Below are 21802 nucleotides of genomic sequence, written 5' to 3' on the forward strand. Positions count from 1 at the left end.
GACCAAAGATGTTCAAGGGTAACAGGTGATGACGTTGAACTCTGCTGGCCTGTACCAAAGGCATGAAGGAATTCATGAATTCATTCATGTTGGCAGTCAATCATTCATAGTTTAGGTTTGTTCTGCAGTTCCTGCATTACCAATGGATTGGTGGCACAAAGGGGGCCATGCTCATCTCTCTCTCCTCTCACTCCTCAGTTCAACAGGAACTCACCTCCTTCTTGTCTCCGAGCCGTACTTCCTTACCCTCCCACTTCTTCTTCTCCTGTTTTCTTCACCTCTTAATTACCAGTCCTCTCTTCATTATGTTGTTCGTCCCACAATATGTTATCACCTTCTCTATTTTAATTCTTCCTCTTTCCTCTCCTTTTAACCTTACCTTATGCTTCGCCCAACCACCCTCTGTTAACTTGTCAAGGTGCCATGGTTTATGCCTGTGAAGGCGTGTGTGTGTGTGGTGTGTGCGTGCGAGTGTATGTGTGTTCATGCATGGCCGCTCCTGGCCCATGGCTTCTCTGGCGCATGTCCTCCTTGAGGGCACATCAGCCTTGGCTCCAAGAGCACAGATTTCCATGTGGGCCTCTTGTGCCTTACTCCATCCATCCCGCCATCCATCCATCCATCCATCCATCCATCCACATCTACTTTCCCTCCATGTTCTTTCCCACATCAACCTTCCATCCATTTATTTTTTCTCTAATTTAAGAAAGCACTCAGCTCCCCACTTTTTCTAAAACCTGTGATTTTTGTGACTGTTTTAGACCACTGAACTACAGCTTAACTCCCTGCCTGACATTAGCTTATCCGAAATAGCCTATATTTTGTAATAACCTGTTTTCATAACTAAGTAATTTGGTTGTTGGGGATAGCTTTAGCTGCTCTAATCCTTCCTGCAGTAATTACCACTTTCTCAATAAGTCAGTTGAGGTCAAATGTAACATATTTGAATGGGTCTCATTAGAAGTTGACGCACCACTGGTTTTACAGACAGACACACATGACTGAGTTCCCCTTCGTTTTACTGGGTCTACTTTTAGCATTTGTTAGCAGCCTTTAAAGTTTGTTTCTCCAACAATGCCGTTATTCCCCAATAATTGGCTACTATATGAAGTGGTACCATTCTTCTTAGGGAGTGTGGTTTTACAGTAGTATAAACCCGAAGTGGTGTATGCAGAAGGTTCAACTAAGCAATTTGCTGTTTTGTACCCATTTCCCAAGCAAAATCACTGAACACTTCCCCTAACATCAAGTCCCTAGTCAGAATGGAAAGAGATTCTCGTTAGCTTGTACACTACAATGACAATGACTGTTTTACAGATTAATGACATTCATGTGTGATGAATAGGTTAGGGCAGTGGCTGTCACTTGGCTGAATTCATGTGGAGCTAATGGAGTATTGAGCAGCTTCACACTGTGGTGCATGTCAAGATGCCTATTTGTGTTCCATCCACACATTTACTATAGCGAGATTGTCAGTGATTCCATATGCCTTCTTGTTTCATCAAATAAATGACATGGGTTGTAGCTAATAAGGCTTTATCAACTTGATGCTGGTGTAGCAAGGCTTTTGACTTGAGCTTGAAAGTTTCTGAAGTCTTAACCCATGCAGGGAGTCTCCCTCTACCTTTTGTATGATCCTCTAACACGTGCACACACACACACACACACACACACACACACACACACACACACACACACACACACACACACACACACACACACACACACACACACACACACACAGTAATCCTCTCTGTGCTACACATTTGTATGCATAGTGAAGGAGAACCAGGGGTTCTCTGCATATTAAACTCAGCTGTCATCTTCTGCAGCGGTGCTGTGTTCTGTCTTTTAACCCCTGAATAATGCAGGAGGGGGGGCGGGGGGATTGGTGTGGGGGGGTAAAGCAAGGGAGAAATAGTGTGGGTGTGGTACACTGTGTAAACTAGTTTGTAGTCTAGAAACTCCTAGGCTTGAGATCCACGGGCAACGTAGACATCTCTCTGTCACGCATGACTTGGTGAAGCGTTGCCCTCCTTGCCAAGAGATGAACAGGTGGCCAACAGCCTGCCAGTCAGCGGGGTCATTTTCACATTGAAACTTTATTTTTTCTTATGTCTCAAAGGTCCTTAATGTGACACCTGCACACAGTCAACAAATTCATAATGGTGACCGTCTGTAGAATGGAGATATTGCAATAGTTCAAGTGACAAGATGAGAGACTCTGATTCTCACTTTTTCTCACTCCTTCTTCCTCTCCCCCTCCAAAACTCCCAACCCTATTCAAAACATGTATTCATTGCTAGAAGCTTTTATCCAGAGAGACTGTAGCTTCTAAAGAACACGTTTTGTTTTCTAGAATGAGAACAGAACTGGGAGGACATTCCTGCTCGTCTTCATCCTGTACTGTTTGTCCTCTCCTATTCCCTCCAGCTCTTTGTGTGTAGTTTGTTAAAGTCATCTCAATGATCGTTTCAGTTCAATTCTTAGATTTCAAATGTTGGCACTAGAAAAGTATGTAGAGTGGTGGGAATGTTGCATAACTCTGCCCACCTGCTTCTACAAGTGGGTGTTGCCTTTGGTCAGGAAGAGATGGAACATGGGTCTTTTCTCTGCCAGTCTGCGTCCTTAGCATCAACTGGAATTCCTCCTAAGATGAGATCTAGCTTGGTTCTATTCCAAGAAACATCCCAAAATATGTCCCCATTCCTTGCAGTCTAGTACCTGGACAAGACCAATGATCTTTAAATACTCATGTTTTATCTTTTAACTTCCACATCTTTAAATGAACATTTATCAAACATATAGCCCGAGGCTCAACGCAAACATCTCTCTCTCTCCTTCACTGGGCATTGAGGCGAGCCACTTATTGAGACGTTAGTAATGATGTCGAGTCTGCCCTTGACCCTCCCGGCACTGCCTTCACCCCCTTCCAGCCCGATCAGGCCATCTGCAGAGAGACGGCGCCGCCAACAAGTTTCTCCTTCACTTCTTCATCGCATAAAAACAAGAGCCAGCCAGCCAGTCAGTCACCCTACCGTATGCCATCCTGTGTCCATTGACCCCACTGCCAGTGGTACAGATACATCTGATTCATAATCAGTCCTTAAGGGCAGGAGAGATGTGACCCTGGCTGGCATTGAATGGATGTGTTTGACTCCCCCCCACCCTCACCCTCCTCTCTCTCCCTCTCACCACTTCCTCTCCTGCCCTCCGGGGCCACCACTGCCATCTGTGTGGCTGCTTGCTTTTCTAAGGAGAGGCATCAGGCACGGGGCCAACTGTGGAGCTCCACTTCAGCTTGAAATCAGAACCTCCATCATCAGGCTTCTTGTAAGGGGCGTTACAGACTTGTGTTAGTCTCTCTTGGATCACTTTTTACTACTTGTGATTAAGACGTCAGAATGTGACCTTTAGGGAATCTAATTTGAGTGGACGAACAAAGTTAATGAGGGGTAGAGTAGCAGGGCAAGGGAATTTCTTTTGAAGTTTAACAAGGTTTAATTTCATTTCTGTTGTTTTTCTGTCGTTTTCTGCATTCATTCATAATATACATTTCTATTTATAAAAATTGAATTCTGTTTAGTTGGGGTATTCAAAGTGCTGTTATTTTCAAACTTGAGACTGCTGGCCTGTGTTCTGTGTACAGTGTGTGGAGCTCAATGCTATGTATGGCAAAACAACTCTGGCCATCCTGACTTGGGACTCTCCTTTTTGTAATGAAATGCTGCCCTCTTCTGTTAGGTGGTGTAACTACAGAGGAGTCCTGTGGGAGATGATTTCTCAAGGGTTCACCTGAAGCTTCCATTTTGTTCTCTTTTGAAGTGTTTTGAACACAGAGCTATGGCCTCCTCCTGGCTAACTTGCTTTTTCTGTTTAGGTTTGTGAAGGAGCAACTAGAAAGGGTAGAAATGCCACACGACATCTGAATATTAAGCAGATTTAAGAGTAACCTTCAGGTATGTAAACCAGGAAAAACTGGTTTGCTGCTGTTGCAGTGTTCTCTGGGTGACACCTTTTAAGACCTTTCAAAATATTCTGCACTAAAGACTTCCCGTGTCCACCAGGGGGCATTACACTTATTAGCGATGCAGCCATCAAGGTTCAACGATGCTTGTCCTTGCGTGACTGATAGCCTGGTTACTCACTGGCACAGGTTTGCATGCTTGAGTTGTAAATGATCAGGTCATGTGTTGGTCGTGAAACATTGGATTAAGAGATTTAAAAAGGATAAACAATGCCATTTATTCCATTCCTCACCATGCAGGAGCTAGGGCCTTCACTTGTGCTGTGGGAATTTTGAGTAAAATGGCGATTAACGATTTAGTCTAGAATTCGTATACTTCACGTTAGACCTGTGGTGTTTAAATCTTAGTACCCAAGCTTCATACAGCCCTCAGTCATTTAGTAATCCCTTCATCCCCCTCTTCCTCTCTATCTCTTTCTCCCTCTCTTCCTACATCTCTTTCTCCTTGTCTTTCTCTCGCTCTCGCTCTCACTCAAGCTCCTTTTCCCCTCTTTGGCCCCAATGGCCGTCATTAGAGACTTGAGTGGTCCTTTTGATGTGCCGTCCTGCTGAGGGCTTTCCCCTGCGTCTCTGTCAGGAGCCCACAGAGGATTAGCACACGTCCGGCTCCATCAGCCTCCCAGACTCTGTGAGGGTGCTCCGGTCCCGATAGGGCTGCCGAGTGTTCAAATCCTGCAGACGCGCTCTCTCGCACACACACTCAAGCATCCTTTTAACGCACACACACACACACATCCTTCTCATACTCATGCATTCACTAATTCTGTATGGGCTGTGTGTTGTCATGAAACTTGCTGGATGAAAGCTTTTTACAGGATTTTCTTTTTTTTTTTACTGATCCAACCAATTAATTGGTTTGTGATTTAAATCCTTTGTGAACAAATCTTTTGCAAGGAAATAAATCAGAGACACACACACACACACACACACACACACACACAACACACACACAGTGAGAGACTCATTTGTGTACCTTAAACGTAGGCCCACTTTTGCGTACATGTTGGTCATATTCTGAGTATGTAAGGAATGACGCATGTTTATGACAGGGCTAGTTGCAGCCTGACTCAGGCTTTGATCATAAAGCAGTCAGACAGCTGAACGAATGCAAATGGGGGTAATTGGTGCAAATTGTACAAATGGAACCATTATCTTCTGCCCTATTTCGACGCTCGCCAAATCCGGTCCCTGCTTAAGGTCTTATTGATACATTTTGCAGATTGTAATTTGGCTATTGTATGTCAAGCCGTCAGAAAAGGAATTAGTGTAAATAAAAACGCTAATTTTAATTCCCTTCATCATCATCTTCAGCCGGGAGCTACTCTGAAAACCTTTTACTAACAAAAGATAGATAAATATTAGGCGAAATGCCACAATGTCAAGACCAAAAAAAAAAAAATATATTTGAGAATTACATAGGCGCAGTAATGAGGAGTGAAATATGCATGGCCATGTCAAGCAGGGTCTTCATGAATGTATGTCATCCAGACAATGTAAGCGTGTTGGGACCAGCACTTCACACTTCATCCATGAACTCACCAACGTGTGTGTATTTAAACTATGTTGTTTGTCTAGGGTAGCTATGGAACTCTGTATTGTAAGCGTGTGTATGTGTGTGAGCAAGCGCACGTGTGTTTTCAGAGTGGGGGGCGGAGTTTGTTTGCTCATGCACATGCGTCTCCAGACGGCCTGGAGCGGAACGAGGCCTCCACTCTGAGCACCACAGCCTCACACCAGCTAAGTGGACTGATGATGCAGTTCCTTGTTCTAATGACTTACTGAGCACACACACACACACACACACACACACTTATAGTTAAACAACCTAAGAGAAGATGGGATAGGAAGAGTCAAATTAGAAGACAGAGCTGCTCTTCACTTCCTGTCCTGACTCCAAGGCATTCTTCTAAAAGCAACTTCTGAAGCTTTTGTCTCTCTCCACCCAGTTCTAATTGTGTGTTATCACACCATCTAGTCCCTCTGAAGATCTCGTCCCCCTCAGAAATTGTCCCTCCAGGGAAATGATTTTGGCTCAGCTTCTGAAGATCTTATCGAGGAAGGTGGCACACTTGTCATATACCGTCGAAATACCTTGTCGTCAGATGCGGTCTTTGCAAGAATTGTAGTGGATATGGGGCTGTAATGTAACGCGCTTCATAAACATAAATGGAAATAGGGATGCCTTCCTTGATGCAAATCCCTGCCCCATTCTCTTGTTTGCAGAATTGCATTACCATCACCCAAAAGGGACGAGGTTTCGTTTGCATTATCAAGCCCCCCCCTCCCCCTCACTTAGCAAGTTTCCTCAAGCAAAGTCACAGAGATCACTCCCCTCTTCCTTTTCCTCATCCTCTCTCACTGGCACACACTTTATACAAAGGATTCTTTGCTATGTAAAGTGAATTGGCAGTAAACTTGAATGGGTCAAATGAATATGCATCCCACCTTTGCTGTCAGACAAGCCTGACATGATATATGTTGGATGGTTCTGTGGCTTTCTGTTCTGTAGTTGGGCACAATGGATCTACATTGAACGGTCACAGCCAAGGGTCATCTAGTTAGCTGCCTTCTCTGTTCAGTCAGCTGATTGGTCGCTGGCTCTTCTCCCCCCTCCCCCCTGCACATTTACAACGTTGCCCGCTATCTCTCCTGAATGTATACACACGGACGAGATCACACCATTAGCCGTACTCATCTCCCTCCAAGTCCCCCAGGAAACACTGTCCTTCCTCTCCCGACACACACACCCTATCCTGCCCTGTCTCTACCCTGTCTCTACCCTGTCTCTACCCTATCCTGCCCTGTCTCTACCCTGTCTCTACCCTGTCTCTACCCTATCCTGCCCTGTCTCTACCCTGTCTCTACCCTGTCTCTACCCTATCCTGCCCTGTCTCTACCCTGTCTCTACCCTGTCTCTACCCTGTCTCTACCCTGTCTCTACCCTGTCTCTACCCTATCCTGCCCTGTCTTTACCCTGTCTCTACCCTGTCTCTACCCTGTCTCTACCCTGTCTCTACCCTGTCTCTACCCTATCCTGCCCTGTCTCTACCCTGTCTCTACCCTGTCTCTACCCTGTCTCTACCCTGTCTCTACCCTATCCTGCCCTGTCTCTACCCTGTCTCTACCCTGTCTCTACCCTGTCTCTACCCTGTCTCTACCCTATCCTGCCCTGTCTCTACCCTGTCTCTACCCTGTCTCTACCCTGTCTCTACCCTATCCTGCCCTGTCTCTACCCTGTCTCTACCCTGTCTCTACCCTGTCTCTACCCTGTCTCTACCCTATCCTGCCCTGTCTCTACCCTGTCTCTACCCTGTCTCTACCCTGTCTCTACCCTATCCTGCCCTGTCTCTACCCTATCTCTACCCTGTCTCTACCCTGTCTCTACCCTGTCTCTACCCTGTCTCTACCCTGTCTCTACCCTATCCTGCCCTGTCTCTACCCTGTCTCTACCCTGTCTCTGCCCTGTCTCTACCCTGTCTCTACCCTGTCTCTACCCTGTCTCTACCCTGTCTCTGCCCTGTCTCTACCCTGTCTCTACCCTGTCTCTGCCCTGTCTCTGCCCTGTCTCTACCCTGTCTCTACCCTGTCTCTACCCTGTCTCTACCCTGTCTCTACCCTGTCTCTGCCCTGTCTCTGCCCTGTCTCTACCCTGTCTCTACCCTGTCTCTACCCTGTCTCTGCCCTGTCTCTACCCTGTCTCTACCCTGTCTCTACCCTGTCTCTACCCTGTCTCTACCCTGTCTCTGCCCTGTCTCTACCCTGTCTCTACCCTGTCTCTACCCTGTCTCTACCCTGTCTCTACCCTGTCTCTACCCTGTCTCTGCCCTGTCTCTACCCTGTCTCTACCCTGTCTCTACCCTGTCTCTGCCCTGTCTCTACCCTGTCTCTACCCTGTCTCTGCCCTGTCTCTACCCTGTCTCTACCCTGTCTCTACCCTGTCTCTCCTTCTTTCTACTCACCCTCAGGAGATGTCCTGCCCTCCTCATAAATGCCACCTAACTCTGTCCCTTATCGCCCTTATCTCCATAGTGCCTGCATGTCCCCTCAGGAGGCAGTAGGCTGCCGTATCTCTGCTGAGCGCTGGTTTGGCCCATCCCCTCCTCACTCCTGCCTGGGGAATTTACTACTCAGCCTTGTCCAATGCTCACTAACCCGCTCTATATCGCTCAACATTCCCTTAGGATGTGTTTTCTCTCTCCCCTCTCTCCTCCACCCTCTCCAAATCACCCTATCTCCCCTCATCCCTAGCTCTAGTCTCTTCCCACGCGCAGAGTCTCTGCTTGTGCTTTAGCTGGGCCATGTGACAACAAACCGCACGCTGCTGCCCGCTTCCCCTCCTCCCTCTACCCCGCGCTCCTTTCCTCCTCGCTCTCTTGTTCTCTTACTCTGTGTTTCATATTCTCTTTCTCTTCCTCCCCCCTCTCTCTCTCTCTCTCCACTGAGGCTGTGTGACAGTGTCTCCCCTCCGTCTGCTAGAGCAGCGTTTGACAGACACAGTTCGGCCGTAGGTGCACCCTCAAAGCCCCGACAACCTCCTGCATCCTCCCACTCGTAAAAAAACAACAACCTTAGACCACCCCCTTTCCCCAGCGTCCAATCAGACCCCTACAGATGACAGCTTAGCACACACACACACACGCACACTCTCTCTCCCTCTCCCTCACACGCATCATGGCTCCTCTGTGTCTCTGGTGAGTGCTGCTTCTCTCTGAGCACGTTGACTGCCGAGGAGCGTAATAAAGAGGGGACACCGTAGGGAGACGAGGAAGTGAGAAGACCTGAAAGAGAGGAGGAGAGCCAGTCATCCTCCAAAGTGAAGAAGCGGAAGAAGACAGGATAGGTAGCTGAAGAAGAAGAAGAAGACTTCAACGACGTGGTGGTGGAGGAAGAGGAGCAGGGGAAGGAAGAGGGCACAGGCCCCTGGATGAAGGCAGACCACCCGGTGTCTTTTCCCCCCCATGACGATGGAGTGATGCGAGGAATGAGGGCGGATGGTGAGAGCAGGCAGCAGCAGCAGCAGCGGTGGAGGAGGTGGAGAAGGAGGTGCTGGCAGCGGAGGGGGAGCTGGGGGCAGCCGGAGAGGCAAGAGCAGGCACCAGTCTCGGAGGAGACGCGTCTCGGCCAACTGCCCCGGCGCCGAGAAAATGTCTCCCAGTGTGAAAAACTTGGACTGCTTTTCTCCTATGCTGTGCCATTGCAAAGTAGCATGCACCAACAGCACTATCTCGTTAATGTTTGGGTGCAAGGTGGGTGATGGTGTCTCTTTTTTGTGGTGTGTTTTTTTTCACAGGAATAATCTTCCACGCAGGGTGTAAGGTCTTTGAAATTGATCTTTTTTAACTCAGAATTTGTGAGCTCCGTTGATTGTGTCGGCACTGCTTTTTACTCGGGCGGTTGTTTGATTCAGACAGTTGCAGATATAAAAAAAAATAAACAAGACTGTCTGAGAGAGTCTGTTTACTGTTCCTCACCTGAGAGCACTATGATAGGTTGATGGAGCTGCCTGTCATCTGTGGCTATGTGAAGGGGCCAATTGCAAGGTCCGGATGTTGAGTGTTGAAGTAGTATTTGATAGCAGGGTGCCTTGGTGACATGAGATCGGTGGGCATGTGTTGCTAACATGTGTTCTGTACCACAGACTGTCAGGATATCTAAGATGTAATGAAGGCTGTTTCTCATGTCACAGAATATTACTCAAACCCCCAATTTGTTTTCATGATAAATCTAGTAATGACATTTAAGAACACACTTGACAATAATTTATGGTGTTTCTTCATGGTTAAGAAAGTATTCTGTTGTCATTTGAAGAAGAAAAAAAATCTGTTGAACCTTTAAGTCCTGTAGTTTACAAATGTTTGAGTTTCCTCATACAATGAATGAAGGCTTGACTACTGTGAAGGAGAGAATTACAACTTTAAACACCTTTTGAACTCTTGGACAGGGTGACCTCGGGGATTATTTGTCATCTGTCTCTTTCACTGGATTGCTTTTCATTGTTAAATCTTTTTGATTGCTAAGTTTACTTGTTTTATAGTGTCCAAAACACAATTGTTCAATATAGTATCCTGCTGGAACACTTAAAGTGAAAAGGTGCAAACCAATGTCTACATTTTTAATTATATTTATGTCATTCAATTCAGTGTGTTTTGAGATGCAGTTTTATTGAAACATGCACTGGAGAATCAGTTTAGAATGAAATTGCCCTTGTAAACTCTCCATGGCCACTCATCTGGAATAATTTGATGTGCTAATTCTGGATTTGAAAGACATGTTTCCCCATTGTCGGATACTGCGTTGCCTTGTGTGGAGGGCTTTATCTAATCTCAGTTAACCTCCAAAGCAGATTGACTGAGCAACATGTCATTAATCAAAAGTGACAGAACAGCAAAACCCTTTCCAAGCCATACTGAACCATGCCAGTATTAACACATTTTCAAACACCAATTTGCATGACAACTTTCAAAATGAGTATATATTTCCCTACCAGTCGTGTACAGGATATATATTACTAACAAACTGAGGCGGAAAGCGGGGAATTATTTCCCTACAATAAATGGTAATTATACAGTTGATTCTTCTAACTGTCTCCTTTCCTTCCTGGCTCTCGTAACATCGGCACAGCAGCTCTGTGTGTGTGGATGCCACTTGTGCCTATTTTTAGCCTCCTTGGCAGGCAGGAGTCGGCGGTTTGCCTCGGCCGGCCCTGCTGCTCCGGCTCCGGAGCATGATGCATCGATTTAACAGCGGCCGAGGCGTAGGAGGAGGCACTGCAGGCCTCTCCAGGCAGAGGTTGTCATTAGTGGCACGAGCGCGTGCCGGGAACACACGTCACAGCGGGGCTCTCATTCTGTATCTTGTTCTGGAATCTCTTGTTCAAATTTTCTCTTGTTCATGGTTTCCATCTTGTCTGTCTCTTTGAGTCCTTTCCCATGAGTGAAGGCCCATGCTTCTGGGCTGGATGACGTCGGTTATTTCGGAGCCTCTGCCCCTCACCCGAATGACCTCTCGAGGGACCTTTACTCGCTACTCTGCGTTCATGGATGGAGCTCAGGTCATTCTGAGGCAGGAGTGGAGCTAGCATCGCCTGAAGGCTCCTGATGTCCCCCCCCCCCCATCTGTCTTCTCTGTCATTTTCAGGAGAGCAGAAGTGCAATCTAACACACACTTATTTGAATTTGCTTCTTGTTTATGGAATCCCATAGGAGGGCAGTTTTTCCAGTTTAATATTGATATATTGACTTGGTTATAGTGCACTGTATGGCCAACATGGGCTTGTGGATGTCGGCCATAATTGCCGCCTCTTTGTTTACCACGTCAATAGTAAAAAGTACCTTTTAACAGACATCGCTACAGTGTCCACCAATGTGTGCTGCCTGCTGAGATGCAATTGACAGGATTGTCTTTTGGTGCAGACTGAGCACATGATCCAGTTTGAGCCTGTCCTCCTCTGCTCACTGGTGAACGCACTGCTGGCAGGTTTCAAGTCCCAAACCAGCTGTCCATGTTGGGGCTCCTGACCATTGGTCTGGATTGAGTTGCCCCCGGTGACTTGGTGTTAATCTATGCTCGTTGTTAATCTACACTGTGGTTTCCTTTTACTTGAATGGAAAGCCCATGACAAACGGCTGGTTGTAATCAAATGTCCCTGGCGTAACCCACTGTAACCTCATCAAAGACAACTCTGCTTGTGTATACAACTAAGTATGTTGCTGTGCCCTACATTATTTCCTGATTTGTCATTTGTTAGAAAGTGTAAGAGACCCTTTCCTCTGATGGTTGGAAAGAGACAGTCAATGACTTGTGTGGAGAGATCTGATTAGTGAGACCTGAAAAGCTGCTTATCCTCTCGAGATCAAAACACTGTTGTAGATTAAATTATTTGATCATGACAGTAAGACAGATGTTACACACTTTGAATGGTCCTTGAAATCATTACTTTTTTTACTTAAGTAGTAGGTAATGGCCACAACAGCCTATTGTAGTAATGGCTATACTCTGGGAGCTCCTGAAATAATTCTTTTGACATGTTCAAGAATGCTGAGTGACGACAAAATGCAAATCCCTGATTGTTAGTCTGTTAGAATGGCCTTTCCCTTGGCACTGTATGGCTCGATGTGTATCCACAGACTGAATGTCACATTCAAATTTAAATAAGGACTAAAAATTGTTTTAATCATTACTGGAATTTTCCAGTAAAGTAGCTAAAAGTGGTAGCAAAGTGCCTCCATGGCAGTGCTATTTATTCACTTGCATTCTTGGAGCCTTTTTGTCACAGTGCATGTGGCGGTTGGTCATGTGTTTAATTGAATTAAATGAATTGTAATTCTCCCAGCTGTCAGTAGCTTGTGTGGGCACTCTATTTTGATCAAGTTATTATTTCAAACAGTTTACATCTCTTTTTTTTCCTTTTTTCTTTTCAACTTAAGTTCGACTTAAATATGTGGTTCTAAGATCTCGAAAGGATAGCAATGAATTATATATTTTGTAGGCATTTCAAATTATGTCTATGATGCTCAATTGACCTGTGATTGCAAACAGTGTTAATTCTTAACCAGGGGATTCAATCTATTGAGGGTTGTGACATCACATTCAGTGGTGCCACTGGTTGCTAGGAGATGCATGCCTCCCTCCCAGGTGACCTAGCCATCATGGATGTCCACTAGCTTAGACAATCTGTGTTTTGGCAGGAAACCTCAAGGACAGGAACGACAAGTGTAGAGAAGGAGTTGACCCAATTTTCTGTACAAATATTACCTTAGTTACTTTAAAGTGTCTTTCAATGTAGACCAATAATGTGTTTTGCATTGGATAGTGGGTGATTGTCTCTGAAATCTAGCCTGTGAAATCTTCAGCCATACCATTTAGTAGTTCCTTGTATGGCTCTCTAAAGAATATTCTGCCGCCTCAGGAAATATCGTTCTCAGAAATCATGTTGCATGTGGATCAATAAATACTGAGCTTGTGGGTAAGATCAACCTGCCTCTTCCATTCTCATAAGCTTTATGTTAGAGTGTAATGTACCTGTGTTTGAATCACTTCCTTCACCTTTTCCCCCTGGGTGGATGTGTTGGTTGGTTGTTCCTGTCAGCTGATGAGCCAGTTGCCTTGGAAACTGGGGCTGTGCAGTTGTTTCCTGTAAATGTGTAGGGAAAGAAAGCAGCTTGGGGGGGGGGGGGGGGGGGTGTCAGTTAATAATGCACCCCACCTGACACAACACCATGAGCCACCACTGTACAGAATGAAGGAAGGGACAAACACGTGTGCACACACCTACTGTCATGTCATTGAGAGTGTACAAGTACCATCTGCAATAAGGTTCCAGGTTAAAAAACCTGTTAGGAGCTTCCAAGGTTTCAGGTCAAAACATCAAACAGCACCATGCTCATTCTAGCTCATTCTACTATTGGCAAATCAAAATTGGACCATTATCAGTGTTGTCTCCCCTATTATCAGCTCTCCTATGTTATCAAAGACTGTTACATCCCAGATAAAGTTCCCAGGCCTGTTCTTATTTCCTTGTCTAACTCTAAGCTTGTTCTATTGAAGTTGGGTGATTTTACTCACAGGTTTTCGGGGGGGGAAAGCCCAGTTTTACCCTCATTCCCCACTGATAATAGTGCCACGTGTTCCACGACACTGTGCTATGTGAGTATGCGCTGTCCAATCGGTGTTCTTCCGCTGAACTCATCTCCTCGGTATCTCTCTGTCCTCCGCAGAAGTACAAGCACCACGATGAGGACACGTCCCCCCAGGAGCAGAGCTCCCCCCAGCTCACAGACGAGAGTCCTGGCCCCGAGCTGGTCCAGGTGGCGGAGAAGAACCTCTCCCAGATCGAGAACGTTCACGGCTACGTGGCACATGCGCACATCTCGCCCATGAAGGTAGGAGGACCAGCACCCACTGAAACACCTGACACTTTCTCTGCTTGGAAACTGTATACCTACCTCAACAAGAGACACATGTGTTCCTCTTTTTCCTCATGTTACTGTACCCATGAATACACATCTCCTTTCTCTCACACACACATGCTTTTTACCTACTTGATCTCGCCCACATTCACCACACTCTCATGCCAAGGGATGATGAGAGAGGAAATGGAATGCTTGTTTCACTATCCATGTCACTCTTGTGTGCCTTACTGAGACAGTGCCCTTCAAAATAGTCACACATGCCATACATGTACTCATGCATACATGTATCCACCTCATGGTCTCAAGTTGGACCCCCCTGCAGTGCATCAACAAGGCTACAGGTACCATGCGATGGGAATGAACTCAGTATTTGTAATACAGGCTAGGAATGTAGCTTCAACTTTGTCCAGTATATACAAGCCACAAAGAACATCTTGATTTGAGCACAAACCATTCACTGCTCGTATCAGTGGATATTTATTCAGACCACTTAAACAAAACTGCTTATATTACATCGATTATTTACCAAAAGTATTTGAAATCTCTGGTTAGTTAGGGTGTTTCAATACATTAATAGAACATTCTTGTCTTTTTTTTAATTATTTCATATAAAATGTTTGCATAGTAACTCCTGCACGCATTATAATTAAAACAATGCTAATTTTGCATCCTTTGCAATCATAGTTGGCCGCAAGACATTTTTGATATAGTTTTGGCATTTGTCGCTGTGGCATAAGTTGCAGCAATCATAGACTAGTGTTTGTTACTGTATGTTTTTCAATCTTATGTGGTAGGTTGTATTGCAGTGATTTATTGTGGGTGTTTCTTGTGCAGTGGCTGTTGGCACCAATGAAATAAATGTCTGGCTTTAGTTTCAGCCCCCAGATGTAGTCTATACAGTAGCTCAAAGCTTAACACTTTTTCCCTGTCATGACTCATGCGGCACCTTTGCAGGCAAAGTATAGTGTATTATCATTTCAAAACCCACTAGTATTTCCACCAGAGTATGTGATGCTTGGATTTCGTGCCTCACATTGGAGCTATGTTAATTCTATTCGATTACTGTTCTTGTTCATTACCAGAGTTAACTGTCAGGAAGTGGAATTGACATAATTGATTTCACACAAGTAACTCAACTAATAATGTTGGGTTGTACAGATCTCCAAATGACCGATGCTGCCACCATGTGCTCATACAGGCTTTAGTGACGGCAGGGCTAGTGAACCGCTTTGCACTGCCTCCTCTACTGTATCTGAACTAGCTTGAGGCTCAGCACGTGTGTGTGCTAGTTAATGGCACACTGCTGCCACCCAGAGGCAATATGGAGTAACGGTATATGTTGGCCTAAAGTCACAGTGATGACAACTAAATTGCGCTCATTAACCATTTTGCGCCATTGTTGATGCTGCAACGTTTGTCCCTTTGCCTTGTTTTTGCATGGCGTTCCTCAGCTGTTGCATCGATACGTCAATGCCAGCTCATATTCTGCATCGGATTTCAGACCATGTTGATGAAATCCAAGAGTGTGATGGTGCCGTCTGATAAAGGATCACACATCACAGTCTGTCCTCAACCCTGAGGCTGTGTTGGAACTTGTGGTGATGAATGTGGTGTACATAATACTGCTTGGAACTTCTGAGTGTCCCATTTCATAAATGAGCAATTCCTCCCAATCTCCCTTGGACTGCTACAAGTCAAGCCATTCACCTTGAAACACACATGTGTTTTTGCCATGAAACACACGTTGTGTTTTTAGCTAATGGCAGGCCATCGTGTGTCACACAGTGTTGTAATAACCCAGTCATCCCTTTCTGACAAAACAACCCTGATTGTTGAAGCCAGTTGGTCGGTTTGTTGTTTTGTCTGGAGATCGAGGTCTTCGCAGGATGTGTGTGTTTCTACCTTCTGAGCTCAACTAGAGTTCCTAGGGGCTCAACTGATCGCTGGTCCTGGAGAGCTTGCAGTGTGGGTTTGCATTAACCAGCAAAAAACATCTTGCTGGCCAGCTCTAAATTACTCTGATTATGATAATTGCTATAAATTAAAACAATCATGCTTGATAACACACAGTACGGAATATATTCGTGAATGATTCCTAAACTACCTATAAGAGAAATCCCTTACAACCTCCCACTGTAACAGCAGACCCAGTAACTTTGAGGATCAGATAGTGCTGCGAGATCTGTCTTTTTTTTTTTGTGTTGGTACCTCTCCCATCGTATTAACTTCCCTGGTTTAGCCTAGCTGTTCTGGTGTCTCACTCACCGTGCAGGCTAAGCTGCCCTTGTTCTGTTCATCCTCCACACCTACTTCTCCCACTTCCTCTTGTCCTTGGTTTCTGCTCTGTCGTCTTCTCTAGCTTTCCATTCATGTCCATCTTTATCTCTCTCTGTCTCTCTCTCTTTCTGTCTCCATTTCTTTCTCTCTTCCACCCCCTCTCCCCCTCATCTCCTTTTCAGCCTTTCTTATTAACACTGCTTTTCTACTATTCTACTGTTCTGTTTTAGTAACCCTTTCAGTTCCGTGCCCCCCTTCTGTAGGTAGCGTCTCTGGAATGCATCTTTGACGGGTCGTCTGCTCTAGGACAGCAGGAAGTCCCTCCCCTCACGCCCACATCCCCGTACCCTCCAAGCGAGGACAGCCCCCTCCCTTCATGCTCCTCTACCCCCTACCCCCAAAGCCAGGCCCTGTTTCAGGTAACATTCTTTTTCCCCCGCTCGCTTGTAGATGCTTACTGTCACTAGAGCAGGCTGCGGGTGCAGTTGATGTGGGGATAAGCTTGAATTGTGTGTCTGACGCTTTGCCAGCTGTGGGTGTGGAGTGAGAGATCTTGGCCCTTGAGGTAACATGGTCCAGAATGCGGGCTTCTGTCTTCCTCACACGGGTCTTGTTGCTCACCTTGAACAGTGGATGCTTTGTGTCAGACATGGGTGTGTCCTGCTGTAAATAAGTGAGATCTATGATGTTTCACCAAACTATCTACAGTATTGGCAATGCTGGATGCAAAGGTTGTCATGCTGATGTTAATTCCTGCTTGAGCAGGGTAGGGCATGTGGATTGTAAATTGTTTTAAATATGCAGAGGCATGATTTGTTTTTCGTACCTGTCTTTTCTTTCATGGTTAATACATCTCTGTAAAAGGCTATTGGTTCGATTTTTGAATCACAATTTAGGATTGAAATGTCTTAAACCCTGGAGAACAGCTCTTTTTAATTTTGTATTATTCATTCACCTTTACCACAAATTTTCTGACAGAATTGGTTTTAAGCCACATTGCATTCACTGTTGGTAAGAAACGAGTAAGAGAGCTCTTGCAGGATTACAAATCAGTATCTTATCGCCTACTAATACACCTGTAAGTACATACTTTTTGGATTGCAGAAAGTGAATGCCTACAGACAGGTCCTAGAATATGTATCAAGGATTGTTGATTTAAAAAAAAGAATACATCAAGAAAGTCAGTGTTGCACATTAGTCATCCTTTCTTTCTTTCCCAACTAGTGTGTGTGTGTGCGTGTGCGGGCCATTAACGAGGAGCGTAGCGCCGGCAGGTTGTTAAACCAAGAGAAACCTTGGCAGTGCAATTCTACATCCCGCAGTCCATTGTTCTCTCACAATTCATCTACAGCGGTGCTTCAAGCTGCCCTTTTGCCATCAGTGACGTCAGCAAGCCGGTATCTTCACCACCGCTGCTGCGATTACAGACATGAATGGAATCCCACGTTCTGGAAAGAGACGGCGCCGCAGAGAAGAGGACGTCTCGTTCCCTCGCGCCTCCTCTCAAGGAGTGCTGTGGAAACACGGGAGGTGAATGCTGACACAAAACCAAAAAGAAAAACTGACACCCAAGAAAATGGAGGACCTTGTATGAGATATTGAGGTAGAACAGAAATGGGGAGGGGAAGAGAGTGAGATTGAGAGAGAGAAGGTTGAACCTATGGGGAAGGACAGATTTAGTGAGGCTTTCTTTAATGGGAAAGGTGGGATCGAGTGCAGCAGTGACTGCCTCCTATCCCTTGCCAAAGATTTACAGCGCCACATCAGCACTGCTTACGTATATCCACTTAACATACCCAGGAATCCCAGTGTGACGTACAAATGGCCCAAAAAATAAAAGCATTGATGTCACCCTCAAATCGAAAATCAATTAAACACAAATATTCAAAACCATCAGCAGCCATCGACTTGCCACAAAAAGCCACATGATGGCACAAGACGCCCTGTCATACTGGACCAGGACGCTGCAAGCTGACATGGTCAAACAGGAGCACGGTCGGCAGACACTAAGCAGTAATGGATGTGGCTCCCTGAGAAAGCTCCAGAGCATTCTGTTCAGCCTGTGGATGAATGCAGGGATTCATACTGCCAGCACTCCCCCCCCCTTTCCCCCATCCTCCCCCTCTCCATTGTCGGGGCGTTCAAGTCAGCGTTCTGCAAGCATGAGATTCGCCTGCTGACTCATTTGTCGAATGGGGGGATAGAAGGATGAGTAGGGCTAAATGCACCTGGATCCAACCCCGTACTAACCATGAAAAATTAGGATGAAGGAGAGGGCAGTGGGGATGAGGGAAGGAGAGAGCGAGAGAATGGCCGGTGGTCAGAAGAGAAGAGGTTAATAAAGCAGCATTTTCAAAAACGCAGAGGAGAGATTTGAAGACGGCTATCTCTCTCTCTCCCTCCCTTTATCTCCCCCTCTCCCTTTACTCGCTTTCCATCTTCTTCACACACATCCTCTCTTTATTTCCCCTCTTTCATCCTTTGCACCAGTCTGACATCCCCTGTGCACCAGACAGACACGGACAGACCTGGGCTCGTCTCCTCATCAGACAGACTTGCTTTCTCTCCCGTCAGAGGTTAATCCGCCCTAAGAGCGCGATTTCACTCTCATCACGTTCCAGTGTCTGTCTGTAATGAGAAGGACTTTACAGACTTGAAGTGCCGGTTGAGGGAGACTGCGTAGGACAGGCAACCTCTGGCTCTCAGCTCCTCGATATTTCCTTCCGGCGGCTGCAGACCCTCTACCACTGCCTCAGTGTCTGTGTGTGTGTGTGTGTGTGTGTGGGGGGGGGACGGACGGACGGACGACGACAAGGTGAGCATCTGTCTGTCTCCCGACAGCGAGCCCACCTCCACGCTCTCAAAGCAGCCTGCGTGTATTTGTGCCGGCAAGAGAAGGGAGCAAGGAGGGAGAAATAAGTGAGGGAGGGGGACACACGAGCCAGTGTGAAGCTGGAGTGAAGACCCCCCCCCCCTTTCCTCCTCCCCCTCCCCACCCGTCTGATTCTCTCCCCTCCAACCACCACAACCAGCAGCAGAAGCTCTCAGCCCACAGCAAGCAACACAGCACATAGGCAGAGGCAAAGACGGTATCAGCAGAAGCAACAAGCAACAAGCATGCTGTCCTCAGTGTGGTATGCCAAGAAGATGGGCCGCCGCATCATGGGCACCCTGCGGAGGACCAAGAGGCTGCACCGGCGCCTGCTGGTAGGTCGGTCACCCACAGCCCCTCGTAGCTTGATGCTGGGTGGGGAGGGAGAGAGAGTGGTGGGGGGGGGGGGGCTAGCAGGCAGGCATGATGAGGCTATGTTGCTTAGAGGAGGACTGAGTGCCGCCCTTTGCCGTATGAGTCATTTTATACGACGTGTCAGAACAGGGAAAACAACTGTGTGTGTGTGTGTGCGTGTGTTTGTGTGTGTGTACCAACGCTATGCTGTCTCGGTGTGCGCTGTGCTCCTGACTTATTTTGATTCATGTGGTCACAGACTAACTCCTGTTTGTGTATTGGGTGGCTTGCTCTGAGCTGCACATGCGGTGTCTGTGTTTTGCCGTCTTTGGTCGGGAATGATTCAGTTTTCTTGTGTCATGTCATAGTAAACGGTGACAGACTTCATAAAAAAAAAAAACCAAGGTGGTTAAAGGTATAGCATTGAAAGAGCTAGTGCTGCGTCATTTATAATCTGTACATTGTAGGTTGCAGATAACTGACTGGGGTAGCTAACGGCTACACAGTGAATACATACTAGGATGAGCTGTGTAGTGAGCGCAGCATCACAAGTGTAAAAAAAAAAAAAATGGCCTCGTTGATAATCCATTTGACATAACATGTCACACGTACTGTAATAATTTTAAAGGATTTATTTGCCTGCAGAGTTGTCACAGGAAATGACATGTGACAAGGGCTGCAGTGTGTAGAGGGGGAAGCTTCAAAGCAGTAGAAATGCATAAACTCCGTGTTGTATGGCGTTGTTGTGCGGGTGCGTCCAAGGTAATCTGATATCAATGCAGCATTTATTGGACTGAGTTTCTCTATAAATTGCTCCCACAGGGTGCTACTAGTCCTAAGGTAGGGTGTGGGGTCAGAGTGAGAAAATGGTTGAGTGGAGGGTTTTGCCCCAAAAACACTTTGCCCTATGTTGATGTTCTGGTTTTTCGGTCCTTGTACCAAAAAGATCTCCTCTGGCAATAATGATTAGTTGCATCCTCACTGTCTGTGTATATCAATATCCTATCAACATTGGCAATTACCCATGAATGAGATACATCGGTGTACTATGAAGACTGCATAAACACTCTTGCGTAGTGAAGGGGCTGATGTTGGGAACCCCTGCAGTACCACATGCCTTTCCCATCGTTGCCTAGCAACCTCTGGGCTCCTGACACGCAGCACTAACCCCCCTCCTCCCTATTTACTGCCTCAAACAGAGACTCTGCCACCCAGGCACTCTCTCACGCACACACGCGTAGGCAGAAGGACAAATGGCACCTGCCTCCATCGTGATGCTTCAATACATACAATTCAAACTATATAAGTTTGAAGGCATTGGTACATTTAAGAATATTGAAACTCAAACAGCATGCGAACCAATATTAGACAGCTCAAAGTTAGTGAAACGTTACATTGGTTAGTGCAAAGATGTTTCTGTAGCTGCGCTTCAGCTATGGGTTGGTATTAAGAAGAGTTACAGTATAAAGCAAATTATGACAGTCAATTGAACACATGCCAACCTGTAGTGACGAAGCAGTATGTTTTCGTTATCTGATGCAAAGGAGTTCTTAAGTATTTGATTTATTGGTGTGTTTGACTTGCATACAGAATTGAGGCAGACATTTAGGTAGGGACCAATTTATTATGCCCACAGAAAGAAGTGGGCTAAGGAGTCTACAGAAGAGAGAGTGAGGACTGGATGTCATACACAAACCAAACCTGCATAGATGCACTCTGTGTCCTGTAGATGGCGCTGGATACGTGTTGTTCCGTAACTGCTCTCAAATCCTAATCCACAACCGATCTCCAGCGTAATTTAGCATTATACCTGTCATTATATGGATCCTTTTTTGAGATCGGAACAGTGGGGACAGCCTTTTCATGTCACACAGAGGTGGCTTTCTGTCCAAGACGATTTCTGTATAGGTCAGACTGTGAGCTTCCCCCAAACACACCTAAATTACTTTTCCTCCCATCAACCATACTTAACTTGTTTGCTGTAGACCGATCGTTACATCCACAGTTACCACATATTGATTTGTGCGCCAATACATTAATTTATATCAATAGATTTTGCAAGCCTTTCTCAGCCATCATTTTTGTAGGTTTGGTGGAAATTGTTAAACACACAGCGTATTGGTTTGTGGATTGGACTGGAGGACAGTTCCACACCAGGTTATTGGTTTTGGAGCAGGAACACAGAAAGGAGTGGGGAGGGGGAGGGATGTTGCTGCCCTGCTAGAGATGTCCATATGTACATGTATAGATGAATTGTCACAGGACCAGTATATTGGCATCTGTGTGTGGCAGAGGACAGCATCAGCTCCGAATGCTAAAGAGGGTGGAGCCCCAAACGCTCCTCACCAACCACGGTACCGA

At 46.1% G+C, this 21802-nt stretch overlaps 1 protein-coding gene across 11 annotated transcripts in view; it reads left to right on the plus strand.

The window, feature by feature from the left end:
• The window catches only part of dlg1b (discs large MAGUK scaffold protein 1b), a 68180-nt gene that overhangs the window by 16405 nt on the left and 29973 nt on the right, over positions 1-21802 (plus strand). For 6 of the 11 annotated variants that reach the window (XM_084706572.1, XM_084706574.1, XM_084706573.1 and 3 more), the window contains exon 4: positions 13744-13908. In XM_084706572.1, coding sequence (XP_084562698.1) covers positions 13744-13908 — 165 coding nt within the window. Of the gene's footprint in view, positions 1-13743; positions 13909-16478; positions 16635-21802 lie in introns of all 11 variants that reach the window. The other 5 variants (XM_084706578.1, XM_084706567.1, XM_084706568.1 and 2 more) reach the window with 1 other exon arrangement.

The sequence above is a fragment of the Hypomesus nipponensis genome, chromosome 10, assembly GCF_054491055.1.
Source record: "Hypomesus nipponensis isolate SF chromosome 10, ASM5449105v1, whole genome shotgun sequence".
Classification (NCBI taxonomy): domain Eukaryota; kingdom Metazoa; phylum Chordata; class Actinopteri; order Osmeriformes; family Osmeridae; genus Hypomesus; species Hypomesus nipponensis.